Source organism: Scyliorhinus torazame, chromosome 13 (genome assembly GCF_047496885.1).
Source record: "Scyliorhinus torazame isolate Kashiwa2021f chromosome 13, sScyTor2.1, whole genome shotgun sequence".
Lineage (NCBI taxonomy): Eukaryota > Metazoa > Chordata > Chondrichthyes > Carcharhiniformes > Scyliorhinidae > Scyliorhinus > Scyliorhinus torazame.
This window is the reverse complement of record NC_092719.1, coordinates 109378902-109393382: the sequence shown is the minus strand read 5'-3', so window position 1 is coordinate 109393382 and position 14481 is coordinate 109378902. Positions and strand designations below refer to the sequence as shown.

General features: G+C 49.6%; 1 protein-coding gene across 5 annotated transcripts in view; it reads left to right on the top strand.

The window, feature by feature from the left end:
* The window catches only part of LOC140388230 (cadherin-related family member 4-like), a 330338-nt gene that overhangs the window by 41734 nt on the left and 274123 nt on the right, over positions 1–14481 (top strand). For all 5 annotated transcript variants that reach the window (XM_072472043.1, XM_072472040.1, XM_072472041.1 and 2 more), the window contains exon 2: positions 288–314. In XM_072472043.1, coding sequence (XP_072328144.1) covers positions 288–314 — 27 coding nt within the window. The remainder of the gene's footprint in view (positions 1–287; positions 315–14481) is intronic.

The window sequence follows — 14481 nt, the reverse complement described above, 5'->3', positions numbered from 1 at the left end:
AGGTCACATATTCCATTTTACTTTGAACTAAAATGAATGAAACCATATCTTCCTATGGTACACATGACAGTGTTCTGTCCCAAGTATTGTATTGTTCTGTCCCACTTGGTCGTAGTGGGAGCAGTGAACTGCACAGGAAAGAAATTAGTCCAAATGTTGGAAGTTTCAGAGAGGATGAAAGGATTGAAATTCTTTCAGTCACCTCCTGCTGTCGTGCTTTATTAGATCCTTTGCTCACGATATTTTGTGTCATTAGATGATTGATTGTCTTTTATGTTTCGTTGCAGATAATTTTAGTGATGGACAACAGATTGGTAAGTAAGTCATTTGCTTTCAGATTGTTGGAGGGACTTGCAGTTGGAGTGAGGGCATGAACTGGGCCGGGTACGGTAAAGTGGAGTGAGGGTCAGGAGCAGGTTGCAGTTTGGTGCGAGGTGATGGAGGAGGGTAATTGAGGAGAGTTACTGAGCCCGAGTAAGGCCTGTCCTTGCTGAGCAGCGAATAAGCCAAGTGAAAAGAAAATAAAGAAACGTGTGGCATTTATATCGCACCTTTCACAATCTCATGACATTCATGGAATCATAGAATTCCTATAGCGCAGAAGGAAGCCATTTGGCCCATTGAGTATACACCGACCCTCTGAAAGATCACCTTACTGCCCACTCCCCTGCCCTATCCCTGTAACCCCACCTAACCTGCACATCTTTGGACACAAAGGGGCAATTGATCATGACCAATCTACCTAACCTGCACACCTTTGGACTGTGAGAGGAAACCGGAGCACCCGGTGGAAACCCACACAGACACGGGGAAAAGGTTACAACCAGAACACAGACGGTCACCCAAGGCCGGAATTAAACCCGGGTTCCTGGCGCTGTGAGGCAGCAGTGCTAACCACTGTGCCACCGTGCCACACTATTCTAAGCACTTCACAGCCAGATAAAAACTTTTCATGTAGTCACTGCTGTAATGTGAAAATGCTGCAGCCAATTTACACGCAGCAAGATCACCCACTCAGCACTGTGCGAATGACTGGATTACCTGTTTCAGTGATGTTGAATTGAGGGATAAATATTGATCAGGCCACTCAGAGGAACTCAGCCGCTCTTCTTTAAAAAAAAGTGTCATGAGTCTTTTGTGCCCATTTAAGACCAGACAGGGTCTTGGTTTAGTGTCTCATCAGAAAGGTAGCACCTCTAAGAGTGCAGCACTCCCTCAGTACTGCACTGAAATTTCAACCACAACTGTCAGGTACAGAGGTGACAGAGCTACCACCAAACCGGGCTGACACTGGGTGGGACCAGCAAAGACGGTGTTACACCACCCTGGGCTAGTGCGCGGTCAATTCCAACCCCACTCGGCCCGGACTCACAACACAAGTCAATTAACCAAGAATTCTTATTAAAGTCCCAAAAACTTTGGACGTTGGAGGTCCAATAATTACAGTCACTGGGTTTGTAAGTTTAAACACAATTACTGTATATATAACAAGACCAAATATGAAATATACAGTAAATACAGCTGCTTAATGTTAAACTGAAACCTAACTGCCCCCTTTATCTGCCCCACTTTCTACCACACACACAAGACCGACAAACACAGAAAGGGAGTGGAAAAGTGTAAAAATACTAAGGATCAAGGTGAAAAGATAAGAGTCCTTGCTTCAGAAGATGAGATCTTTAGGGCACTTCCTTCACAGTACGAGTGTGGTTTTCAGTCTCTGACCTACAGCAATGATCCTCTTTGCAGTTAGCAATATCTTACTCACAGCTTTTCCAGGAGAGCTTCAGACCAGCCATTTCCGCAGAAAGGGTTATCAGATTCTGGTCTCTGCCTGCTGCAGCCATTTCTACAGAGAGAGAGTTGGTTTCCACGCTTCCCATGGTGACCTTTTGCTGGGAATCCGCTGGATTTTTATATAAGGGAATAAACAGGAAGGCCCCCTACAACAGAGCTAAAATAACTGTTCCTGTAGAGCAAAAATAAATCAACTTCGTCTTGCAGCTTGGACATCTTAAATGTTTTTGCTTGATTAATTCCACTGCATATTACAGAGGAGGAGGTGCTGGAAGTCTTAAAGCGCATCAAGGTAGATAAATCCCCGGGACCTGATGAAATGTATCCCAGGATGTTGAAGGAGTCTAGGGAGGAAATTGCAGGTCCCCTAACAGAGATATTTGAATCATCGGCAGCCACAGGTGAGGTGCCTGAAGATTGGAGAGTGGCGAATGTTGTGCCCTTGTTTAAGAAGGGCAGCAGGGAAAAGCCTGGGAACTACAGACCGGTGAGCCTAACGTCTGTAGTAGGTAAGTTGCTAGAAGGTATTCTGAGAGACAGGATCTACAAGCATTTAGAGAGGCAAGGACTGATTCGGGGCAGTCAGCATGGCTTTGTGCGTGGAAAATCATGTCTCACAAATTTGATTGAGTTTTTTGAGGGGGTGACCAAGAAGGTAGATGAGGGCAGTGCAGTAGACGTTGTCTACATGGACTTTAGCAAAGCCTTTGACAAGGTACCGCATGGTAGGTTGTTGCAGAAGGTTAAAGCTCACGGGATCCAGGGTGAGGTTGCCAATTGGATTCAAAATTGGCTGGACGACAGAAGACCGAGGGTGGTTGTAGAGGGTTGTTTTTCAAACTGGAGGCCTGTGACCAGTGGTGTGCCTCAGGGATCGGTGCTGGGTCCACTGTTATTTGTGATTTATATTAATGATTTGGATGAGAATTTAGGAGGCATGGTTAGTAAGTCTGCAGATGACACCAAGATTGGTGGCACAGTGGATAGTGAAGAAGGTTATCTAGGATTGCAACGGGATCTTGATCAATTAGGCCAGTGGGCCGACGAATGGCAGATGGAGTTTAATTTAGATAAATGTGAGGTGATGCATTTTGGCAGATCGAATCAGGCCAGGACCTACTCAGTTAATGGTATGGCGTTGGGGAGAGTTATAGAACAAAGAGATCTAGGAGTACAGGTTCATAGCTCCTTGAAGGTGGAGTCGCAGGTGGACAGGGTGGTGAAGAAGGCATTCGGCATGCTTGGTTTCATTGGTCAGAACATTGAATACAGGAGTTGGGACGTCTTGTTGAAGTTGTACAAGACATTGGTACGGCCACACTTGGAATACTGTGTGCAGTTCTGGTCGCCCTATTATAGAAAGGATATTATTAAACTAGAAAGAGTGCAGAAACGATTTACTAGGATGTTACCGGGACTTGATGGTTCGAGTTATAATGAGAGGCTGGATAGACTGGGACTTTTTTCCCTGGAGCGTAGGAGGCTTAGGGGTGATCTTATAGAGGTCTATAAAATAATGAGGGGCATAGATAAGGTAGATAGTCAACATCTTTTCCCAAAGGTAGGGGAGTCTAAAACTAGAGGGCATAGGTTTAAGGTGAGAGGGGAGAGATTCAGAAGGGCCCAGAGGGGCAATTTCTTCACTCAGAGGATAGTGAGTGTCTGGAATGTGCTGTCAGAGGTAGTAGTAGAGGCGGGTACAATTGTGTCTTTTAAAAAGCATTCAATAGTTACATGGGTAAGATGGGTATAGAGGGTTATGGGCCAAGTGCGGGCAACTGGGACTAGCTTAATGGTAAAAACTGGGCGGCATGGACTGGTTGGGCCGAAGGGCCTGTTTCCATGCTGTAAACTTCTATGATTCTATATAATCTAATTTTAGATATGTTTCAATAATTAAGACAACTGCCAGAGACCTGCAAAACATTTGCAGTGAAATTATTACCTTTATTAAAATTATAACTCTCCCTGCAATGTACTGTTCTCCCTTCGCTGCCAAAAAACTTTAAATACAAAATTCTGGTTATTCTTCCACCAAAGACTTTAACAAAATCAAATCTTTTCATTATGGAATAAGCTACATAAAGTTGTCCTTGTGTAAACATGGGTGAGGAATATAAATCAAAATGGTGCCAAGAGTCTGGCCTTGTGACTTGTTTGTTTATCATCAAAGAATATGAAAATCTAATTGGGAACTATTTTCACCCAGCTGAATAGGCAGATTTCCACCTGATGGGCTCAATATTATTTGAACAAATGAGCACCCTTGACATCTGCCTTTATAATTTCAGCAATGATCACCAATGAAAACAGCTTTCTAACTTTCAACCTTGTTCCATGATAATGTCCTTATTTAGAATTAAATTTTGCAGCACCATTATAACTAATCTTTATTATTATCACAAGTAGACTTACATTAACACTGCAATGAAGTTACTGTGAAAATCCCCAAGTCCCCACACTCCGGCACCTGTTCGGATACACAGAGGGAGAATTCAGAATGTCCAATTCACCTAACAGCACATCTTTTGGGACTTGTGGGAGGAAACCGGAGCACCCGGAGGAAACTTACGCAGACACGGGGAGAACATGCAGACTACACACAGACAGTAACCCAAACCGGGAATCAATCCTGTAACCCTGGTGCTGTGAAGTGGCAGTGCTAACAACTGTGCTACCGTGGCGCTAGCACGGTCCTTCCATGAATCTGTATTTGTGTGGTAGTATGCCCATTGGTAGGCGGTGATGACGAAGTTTTCACTGGCTCGTGCATGTCATCATTATTTCTGGCATGTGTCAAAGTGTCATGAAAAATTGATTCAATCAAATTTAAATGAGGAAAAATTTGGTTTTGTAGTCAAATGTCTTGTAGTGCACGTCGATTTCTGCGTAGAATAGTGCCTTCCGCTGATTTCACAATGTAGGAGCGGGGAGCTGCTTGCCTTATGATTGTTGCAGGAGCAGACCAACCTCCATCCGGAATTTTTATTCTTACAAGGTCATCTGAAGTGAGTGGTTCCAGTTGCGTGTTATACTATGTCTGTTGATGAATATGTTGCTTTTCTATCTTCTTGGCACAAGTCCAGAGGAAAGTTGTAATGTTCTTGTCGGATGGCCTTATTCATGACAAGAATACTTGTAGCTAAAGCTATAAACAATTTATTAACATTAACTGTGGGTAAACTATATACAAGAGAACAGATGAAAAAAACAATAAAGTCATGTACAAGCAACCTCTCTCTTTGACTTCCTCTAGCCAGTCTGAGGGGTCAGCTGACTTTAACATTCACTTATGTACTAGTGAGGCTCCTAGTGGTCAGTCAGTGAATTACAACACAACCATGATATCACTACAAAGATGGCCCAGTCCCAGAGGGAGATGGCGCAGTCACTGGCTGATGTGACACAGACCCAGAAGGCGGTGTAACAGTCGCAACGCGATGTGGTGTAGTCCCAGGTGGAAGTGGGCCCTGTGCTCTATGGCCACGAGCATGCAGATCCTTGTTGAGATGGCAGCAGGCCTCCAGGACTGACAGGGCCAGGTGGCGGGGGAGCCTCAGAGGTTAGCTCCGCTCACACCTCCATCCCAAGGGGTAGCCCGGAGGCCATCGAGCACCCGGAGGGAGGAGGAGGAGATGGGGCCCATGCCAGTGACCCCCACAGGGTAGGTGCCGGGACACTGCAGAACCTTGGACTCCTCCCTCCTGTCCCTCGTGCATCACATGGGCAGCAGGCACAACAGGGTGGTACCATGCCACCTGGCACACCTGAGCAGTAGCTGGGCCCGTCCAAGCCCGGTCACCCAGAAGACGCCCGCCAAAGGGAACCCGGGTCACAGGACAGGAATTGCAGCACGCCACCTCCACTCCTGATGTACTGCATGCTCCAGTTTCCTCCCACAAGTCCCAAAAGTTGTGCTGTTAGATAATTGGGACATTCTGAATTCTCCCTCTGTATACCCAAACAGGTGACGGAATGTGGCGACTAGGGACTTTTCACAGTAACTTCATTGCATTGATAATATAAACCTACTTGTGACAATAAAGATTATTATTATGGGGATCCACTTAGATGTAATGTTAGGGCCTGTTTGGCCAGAAAAGGTAGACACCAGTTAGGATGGCTTGGGTGCAGCACATAAGATAGCGATAGGGGCTGGGGCACAATCCTGTTGTCCACAATGAACACCTGTGCACAATGTTACAACCTGTCTCAGTGCTCTTTCAGAAAGGTTTGAGGGATGGGCGGACTGGGTTGGTTGCAGAGGGGGAACATGGCGGGCGTTGGGGGGATGGGATGGGCGGAGGTTGTGAGTGGGCTTGGCCCATGGACCACAGTGCAGCCAACGTTCACCACTCCAGTGTCCCACCCCCATCATCAGCCAACCCCCCCCCCCCCCCCCATCCCCCCACTAACCCCATCACCGCCACCCTGGAGATTCGTTAGGACCATGTGATGGAACGATCAGTTCATGCAGGGGTCACCCAGGTGGACAGTGGAAAGTGCTACCGTGGGCAGGAGTCAGACATTGTCAAATGATACAGAGCACCAGAGCACATCCTAGAGCATATTGTCCTCATCTTCTGTCCCATTGGCCAGGCCTGCTGTTACTGCCAATCCTGGGCCCGCACCCCATAGTGAGGCAGGTAGGAATAATGGAGGGGGTTACAACAGGATGGGGGGGTGGCACAGGGAGGATGTTCATGGAAGGGGGTGGGTCGGCTGAGGGTGGGTTATGGGGGTGGGATGGGATGTCCATGCCCCTGGCCAGTCCCCCTTCTCGGTGAACCTGGAGGTGTTCACGCCTCCTTCCCAAGGAGTAGCCCGGAGGCCATCAAGCACCCGGAGGGAGGAGCGGGAGTCCAAGATTGTCGGCCTAGGAGAACATGTTGTGCAGCCACCCATGCCTGAATGAGCCCGATGTCCTGTCCATCCTTGTCCACTCCCGCTTCCTCCTCATCGGGCGAGGACTGACATTCATTCTCCTCCTCCAGCACATCGCCCCTCTGCTATGCCATGTTATGGAGGACGCATCAGGCCACCATGACGTGGGAGACACTCTTAACGCTATACTGGAGGGCTCCTCCAGAGGGGTCCAGGCACCTTTTGCATCTTCAGGGTGCCGAAGCACCACTCGACCACGTCCCTGGTCGCCACATGGGTGTCGTTGTAACACCGTTTACTGTACATGCAGAATGGAACACATTGACGCCACTGCCAAGGCACCAGAGAATTAATTTAGCATCAGCCTGGCGCCTGCCACAATTTTGGCTTCAAGACTGATATTCCACCCAATCACCTTTTCCGCTTTCAGTGTCGGTCAATGGAGAATCCGTCCCTGTGTATTTTGTAAACCATGTCTGGGCAGCAACTAAGAGCAAAGGAAGGAAACTGGGGGACAGGGTGTTCTTTACAATCAATACATTTTAGTTGTCAGAGGGCTATGAGCTAGGAAGGAGTGGTCAGACCCAGGTGAGGTGCTGAAAAGGCCAGAGCGACAGAGGGAACGGGGTAATCATCCTCAGGAAACAGCTGATCTAGACATGCAGTGCTGAAGGCAGTAGCCAGTTTGTGCAAAAGATTATTTTTCCTTGCTGAACCAAAGACCTTTCCCAGATCCTGGTCCTTTAAGCTGTTCAGTGTGGTAGTCACTGGCTAGATTTGGCCAATAGGTTTATGATTACTGTTCGGAAAACGGAGGGGTCTCAAGAGAATTTAGGATTACAGGGCAAACAGATGCTTTTAGGTTTTCAGTCTTTGAGGGACAAAGGGCTTACTGTTAATTTTGCTGATATATAAGACTGTTCTTTGGAGTATTTCATTACCTTTCTTCTACTTGATTAAATAGTTTTGTGATTCTTTAATGAAAGAGAAATTTACATTCTCACTGTTTCTGCAAATATTTCTCACTAATATCCCAAAAACAAAACACCACATGAAACCAGTGTTGTCAGGTTGAAACACTCTCGCACATAACATCAGCAGGGTTTCATAACAACAGAGTGGATGTTGACAGGATGTTGTCCCCTATGGAAGAGACTGGAACTGGAACGGTTTACAAATAAGTGGTGTCCCATTTAAAAGGGAGATTAAAAGAATGTTCTTCTCTAAGAGGGTTGTGAATCTTTGGAACACTCTTTTCCAGAGAGTGGTGGAAGTCGTTGAATATTTTTAAGGCAGAGGTAGAGAGATTCTTGACTAAAAAGGGAGTCAAAAGTTATCAGATGTAAGCAGAATGTGGAGTTGAGGCCAGGGTCAAATCTTGTTTTTAACATTTAAAACCCAGTTAAATTTTGTGAGAGCTTTGGCAGTTCCAATGATTTTTGACAGTTCTTTGACGGCGTGACAATTCATTAACATCTTGACAGTGTCTTTGACAGCTTGACAGTTCTTTAACAACTTTAACAGTTCCTTAACAGCTCAACAAAGTTTTTTTTCTGAATGTAACTATTCCTTGACAGTTTGACAGTTTTTTTGACAGCTCCTCAACAGCCTGACAGTTCTTTGACAGCTTGACAGTTCCAATGAGTTTATGCACTTTTTATACACAATCATATCTATTTGTAACCATCCCAAATGGCACCTGACCTCTCCGAAAGAGTACCTTACTTCTCTCAAAGGTGTCGCAGAACTATATCCGAAGGGATACCTTTCTTCTCCAAAAGGGTACCCTGACTATCCAAATGAATCCACAAGATTTAGACTAGTGTGCAGGTCTAATCTGCACACTTTGGATTTCAGTCATGTACTTCGCTAAAATCACACAAGACTGAATGTAGCTGTTGATTCCCATGGCAGTTGCCTCCGTGAACCACGGGTGCAATTTAGAACATGCCTGCATATCCTCTACCACCACACAAAAATAAAGGAGGCCTGGTTCAGGGGAAGGACTTCTGGATTCGGGCCTCTGTTTCGGGTATTTACATAGAGATGGAGAGTCATCTGGGTAGAAATTCAGGCCATAACCTGATGATGGACATGTAAAAGATTATTTACTTGGATGGTGAAAGTCTGTAGTACAATTATAAATATGTACTTGGTTGTTTTTTAAAAAATTATTTTTATTCAAATTTTTATCAAAACGTAATTTTTGCATAACCGTTCACAACATTTAACAGAACAAAATAAATGTTAACCATATATACAGAGAAAAGAACAATATTACATAACAATCCCCCCCCGGGATGCTGCTGATGCTGCTGCTGACCTTTACTGCTCTCCTAGAAAGTGGAGGAACGGCTGCCGTCTCCGAGAGAATCCCATCATGGACCCACTCAAGGCAAACTTTATTTTCTCGAGACTGATAAACCCAGCCATGTCACTCACCCAGGTCTCCACGCTCGGGGGCTTCAAGTCCCTCCACAGGATCCGTCTCCGGGCTACCAGGGAGGCAAAGACCAATACGTCGGCCTCTTTCGCTTCCTGAACTCCCGGATCGACTGACACACCAAAGATCGCTATCTCTGGACTCGGCACCACGCACGTGCCTAAGATCTTGGACATTGCCTTAGCAAATCCCTGCCAGAATCCCTTAAGAGCCGGGCATGCCCAGAACATATGGACATGATCTGCAGGGCTTCCCGCACACCTCGCACATTTATCCTCAACCCCAAAGAACTTGCTCATCCTGGTTGTCGTCATGTGTGCCCGGTGGACTACCTTAACCTGGATTAAGCTAAGCCTGGCACATGATGAAGAGGAATTGACCCTGTTTAGGGCGTCCGCCCACAGCTCCCCACCTAGCTCCTCCTCTCATTTGTCCTTAAGTTCCACCACTGGGGCTTCCTCCGCCTCCTGAAGTTCCTGGTCGATGTCCGACACCTTCCCCTCCCCTACCCAGGTGCCAGAGACCACCCTATCCTGTATCCTGCGTGGGGGTAGCAGCGGAAATGACACCACCTGTTTTTTGAGAAAGGCGCGTACCTGAAGGTATCTGAAAGCGTTTCCAGGGGGCAAACTGAATTTCTCCATCAGCGTTTTCAGGCTGGGAAAGGTCCCATTATGAACAGGTCCCCCATCCTTTTAATGCCTGCCCTATGCCAGCTTTGAAACCCTCCGTCTATCTTGCCCGGGATAAATCTGTGATTGTTGCGTATCGGGGTCCAAACAGAGGCTCCCTCCACCCTCCTGTGCCTTCTCCACTGACCCCAGATCGTTAATGCCGCCACCACCAGCAGACTAGAGGAGTAGAGGGCCGGCGAGAACGGCAGAGGTGCCATTACAAGTGCCCCTAGGCTGGTACCTTTGCATGACGCCGCCTCTAACTGCTCCCACGTCGACCCCTCCGCCCCCCCCAATACCCATTTCCTAATCAAGGCTATGTTAGCCGCCCAATAGTAGCTGCAAAGGTTCGGCAGCGCCAGCCCCCCCGCTCCCCCTGACTGCACTCTAGATACAGTCTCTTTACTTGCGGGGTCTTATTTACCCATACGAATCCCGAGATGATCTTGTTCACCCGCTTAAAGAAGGACTTAGGGATGAAGACGGGAAGGCACTGGAAGACGAACAGGAATCTGGGAGGACCGTCATCTTAACGGTCTGCACCCTCCCCGCTAGAGAAAGCGGGAGCATGTCCCACCTTTTGATGTCCCCCTCCATCTGCTCTACCAGCCGAGATAGATTAAGCTTGTGGAGGTCATCCCACTTTCGAGCCACCTGTATCCCTAGGTACCGAAAGCTCTTCTCGACCATCTTAAGCGGAAGCTCTCTCAGTCTCTTTTCCTGCCCCTTAGCTTGGATCACGAACATGGCAGTTTTCTTTTCATTTAGTTTGTACCCTGCGAAATTGCCAAAGTCCCTCAGAATCTGCATGACCTCCCCCATCCCCTCTAGTGGGTCCGAAATATACAGGAGCAGATCATCCGCATAGAGCGAGACCCAATGCTCCTCCTCCCCCCCCCCGAACCAACCCCTGCCAGTTCTTTGAAGCCCGCAGCGCTATAGCCAGCGGCTCTGTTGCAAGGGCGAATAATAACGGGGAGAGGGGGCACCCCTGCCTTGTCCCCCGGTGGAGCCTAAAGTATTCCGACCTCACCCTGTTCATGCACACACTTGCTACGGGGGCCTGGTAGAGTAGCTGGACCCAACCAATGAACCCCTCATCGAATCCGAACCTTCTCAGCATTTCCCACAGGTACTCCCATTCCACCCGGTCAAAGGCTTTCTCTGCGTCCATCGCCGTCACCACTTCTGCCTCCCCTCCCTCTGAGGGCATCATGATGATGTTTAGGAGCCTCCGTACATTGGAGTTCAATTGCCTGCCCTTGACGAAGCCTGTCTGATCCTCCCCTATCACCCCAGGGACACAGTCCTCAATTCTAGCAGCCAGGATCTTGGCCAGCAGTTTGGCGTCTACGTTCAGGAGCGATATCGGTCTATAAAACCTACAGTGTAGCGGATCTTTCTCTTGTTTGAGGATGAGTGAAATCGAAGCCGGTTGATGCACGGCCAATTGCACAAAGACTAAAGTTGGGTGAAACTGTGGCTTTATTACAGTCAGATGTGTGGCCTCCTGCTGCAGCTGGCGAAATGACAGGGCACTGGAGGTCATGCATATTTATACAGTTCTCCGTGGGTGGAGCCAACCGGCAGGAGCTACCGGCGAACCTGTAGTGCAGGTCCTACCTTACATCTCCTATTACAGTGGTTCACCACATTCACCGCCTGTTCAAAATGAGTCCGGTGGGGGTGACGTGAAACTGTATACAATTAGTGCAATCACGTACAGTGGTAGGGAAAGAAAAGTCCATGTTGACGGTCCGGAGTCCGTCAAAGGTTCAGGCAGTCCGGTGCTTTGGTGCTTCGTTGGGAGCGGCGTAGCGGTGGCGGCGAAGTCGGTTCTGGCGGTGGTGGAGGTGGCACCGATGGCGGTGGTGGCGGTGCTGATGCTGGCCAGTCATCGGGGAACTCTGGGAGCGTGCAGAAGTCCTCTTCGTCCTCTTGTGTGGAAAAATGGAGGGGGGGTCTGGTGGGGTCAATATTGGCAGCGCAGTGGGAGGTGGGGGGGTGGGGGGTGCATTGGTGGAGGGGGGGGGGGGTGGAACCTGACGGTGCCAGGTCCCTGAGTGAGACAGTATCTTGGAGGCCGTCGGGGAACTCAACGTAGGCATACTGAGGGTTGGCGTGGAGCAGGTGAACCCTGTCCACCAAGGGGTCCGCCTTGTGGAGTCGGACATGCCTACGGAGAAGGACCGGTCCTGGAGCTGAGAGCCAAGTCGGGAGCGACACCCCGGATGTGGACTTCCTGGGGAAGGTAAGAACACGTTTGTGGGGTGTGTTATTAGTGGCGGTGCACAATAGTGACCGGATGGAGTGCAGAGCATCAGGGAGGACCACCTGCCAGCGAGAGGCTGGAAGGTTCCTGGACAGTAGGGCCAGCTGGACGGCCCTCCAAACCGTCCCATTCTCCCGTTCTACTTGCCCGTTTCCCCAGGGGTTGAAGCTGGTCGTCCTGCTGGAAGCTATACCCCTGCTGAGCAGGAACTGACGCAGCTCATCGTTCATGAATGAGGATCCCCTGTCACTGTGAATGTAGGCGGGGAAACTGAACAGAGCGAAGATGGTGCTGAGGGCCTTGATGATGGTGGCAGACGTCATATCGGGGCATGGGATGGCGAAGGGGAATCTGGAGTACTCATCGACCATACTGAGAATGTACGTGTTACAGTCGGTGGAGGGGAGGGGCCCTTTGAAATCCACGCTGAGGCGTTCAAAGGGGCGGGAAGCCTTCACCAGGCACGCATGGTCCGGCCAGTAGAAGTGGGGCTTGCACTCCGCACAGACCTGGCAGTCCCTGGTGACTGTCCTTACTTCCTCGACGGAGTAGGACAGATTGCGAGCTTTGACCAGATGGTACAATCGAGTGACCCCCGGGTGACAATGACTGTCGTGTAGGGCCCGGAGTTGGTCCACTTGTGCGCTGGCACATGTACCTCGGGAGAGGGCGTCTGGGGGCTCGATGAGTTTACCGGGGCGATACAAGATCTCGTAATTATAGGTGGGAGAGCTCGATTCTCCACCGCAAGATTTTATCATTTTTGATCTTGCCCCGCTGTGTGTTATTGAACATGAAGACTACCGACCGTTGGTCCGTCAGGAGAGTGAATCTCTTACCGGCCAGGTAATGCCTCCAATGCCGCACAGCTTCAACGATAGCTTGGGCCTCCTTTTCGGCGTTGAATTTCAGAGGCATGAAGGGTGCGGGAAAAGAATGCCACGGGTCTGCCTGCCTGGTTTAGAGCGGCGGCAAGGGTGACGTCTGAAGCGTCGCTTTCTACTTGGAAAGGCAGTGACTCGTCCGCTGCGTGCATCCCGACCTTGGCGATGTCTGCTCTGATGCGGGCGAAAGCATGTTGTGCCTCGGCCGCAAGGGGGAATTGGGTGGACTGAATGAGTGGGCGGGCCTTGTCCGCATAGTTTGGGACCCACTGAGCGTAGTAGGAAAAGAACCCCATGCAGCGTTTGAGGGCCTTGGGGCAGTGGGGGAGGGGAAGTTCCATGAGGGAGCGCATGCGGTCAGGGTCGGGCCCGAGAAGTCCGTTTTGGACTATATAGCCGAGAATGGCTAACTGGGTCGTGCTGAACACACACTTCTCTTTGTTGTAGGTCAGGTTGAGAAGAGTGGCAGTGCGGAGGAATTTATCGAGGTTGGCATTGTGGTCCTGCTGGTCATGGCCACAGATGGTGACACTATCTAAGTACGGAAAGGTGGCCCGCAAACTGTACTGGTCGACCATTCGGTCCATCTCTTTTTGGAAGACTGAGACCCCATTTGTGACAACGAAAGGGACCCTAAGGAAGTGGTAGAGGCGACCGTCCGCCTCGAAGGCAGTGTATGGCCGGTCCGACTTCCGGATGGGGAGCTGGTGGTCGGCGGATTTCAGGTCAATTGTTGAGAAGACCCGGTACTGCGCAATCTGATTGACCATATCAGATATGCGTGGGAGGGGGTACGCGTCGAGCTGCGTGTACCGATTGATGGTCTGGCTGTAGTCCACGACCATCCTGTGTTTCTCCCCAGTTTTAACCACGACCACTTGAGCTCTCCAGGGGCTGTTGCTGGCCTCGATAATACCCTCCTTAAGCAGCCGCTGGACTTCGGACCTGATGAAGGTCTTGTCCTGGCTGCTGTACCATCTGCTCCTAGTGGCAACAGGCTTGCAATCTGCAGTTAGATTGGCAAAAAGGGAGGGGGTATCGACCTTGAGGGTCGCGAGGCCGCAAGCGGTAAGGGGGGGGTAAGGGTCCGCTGAATTTGAGGGTGAGGCTCTGGAGGTTGCACTGGACGTCCAGGTCCAACAGGAGTGCAGTGCAGAGACTAGGAAGGACATAGAAGCAAAAGTTACTAAATTCTACGCCTTGGACCGTGAGGGTGACTGTACAAAAGCCTCGGATCGGGACGGTGTGGAATCCGGAGGCTAGGGAGATCCTTTGATTGGCAGGGTGGACCGCGAGGGAGCAGCGCCTTACCGTATCTGGGTGAACAAAGCTTTTGGTTCTCCCGGAGTCCAGCAGGCACGAGGTCGCGTGGCCGTTGATTTTAACCATCGTCGACGCGGTGGCCAGTTTGTGCGGGCGAGATTGGTCCAGCGTCATTGAAGCGAGCTGCAGGTAGCCATCGGATGGTTCGGGTGGCGAGCGTGTGCAGTTCCGATGTCGGGATGTCCGGAGACCCTGTGGGGGACA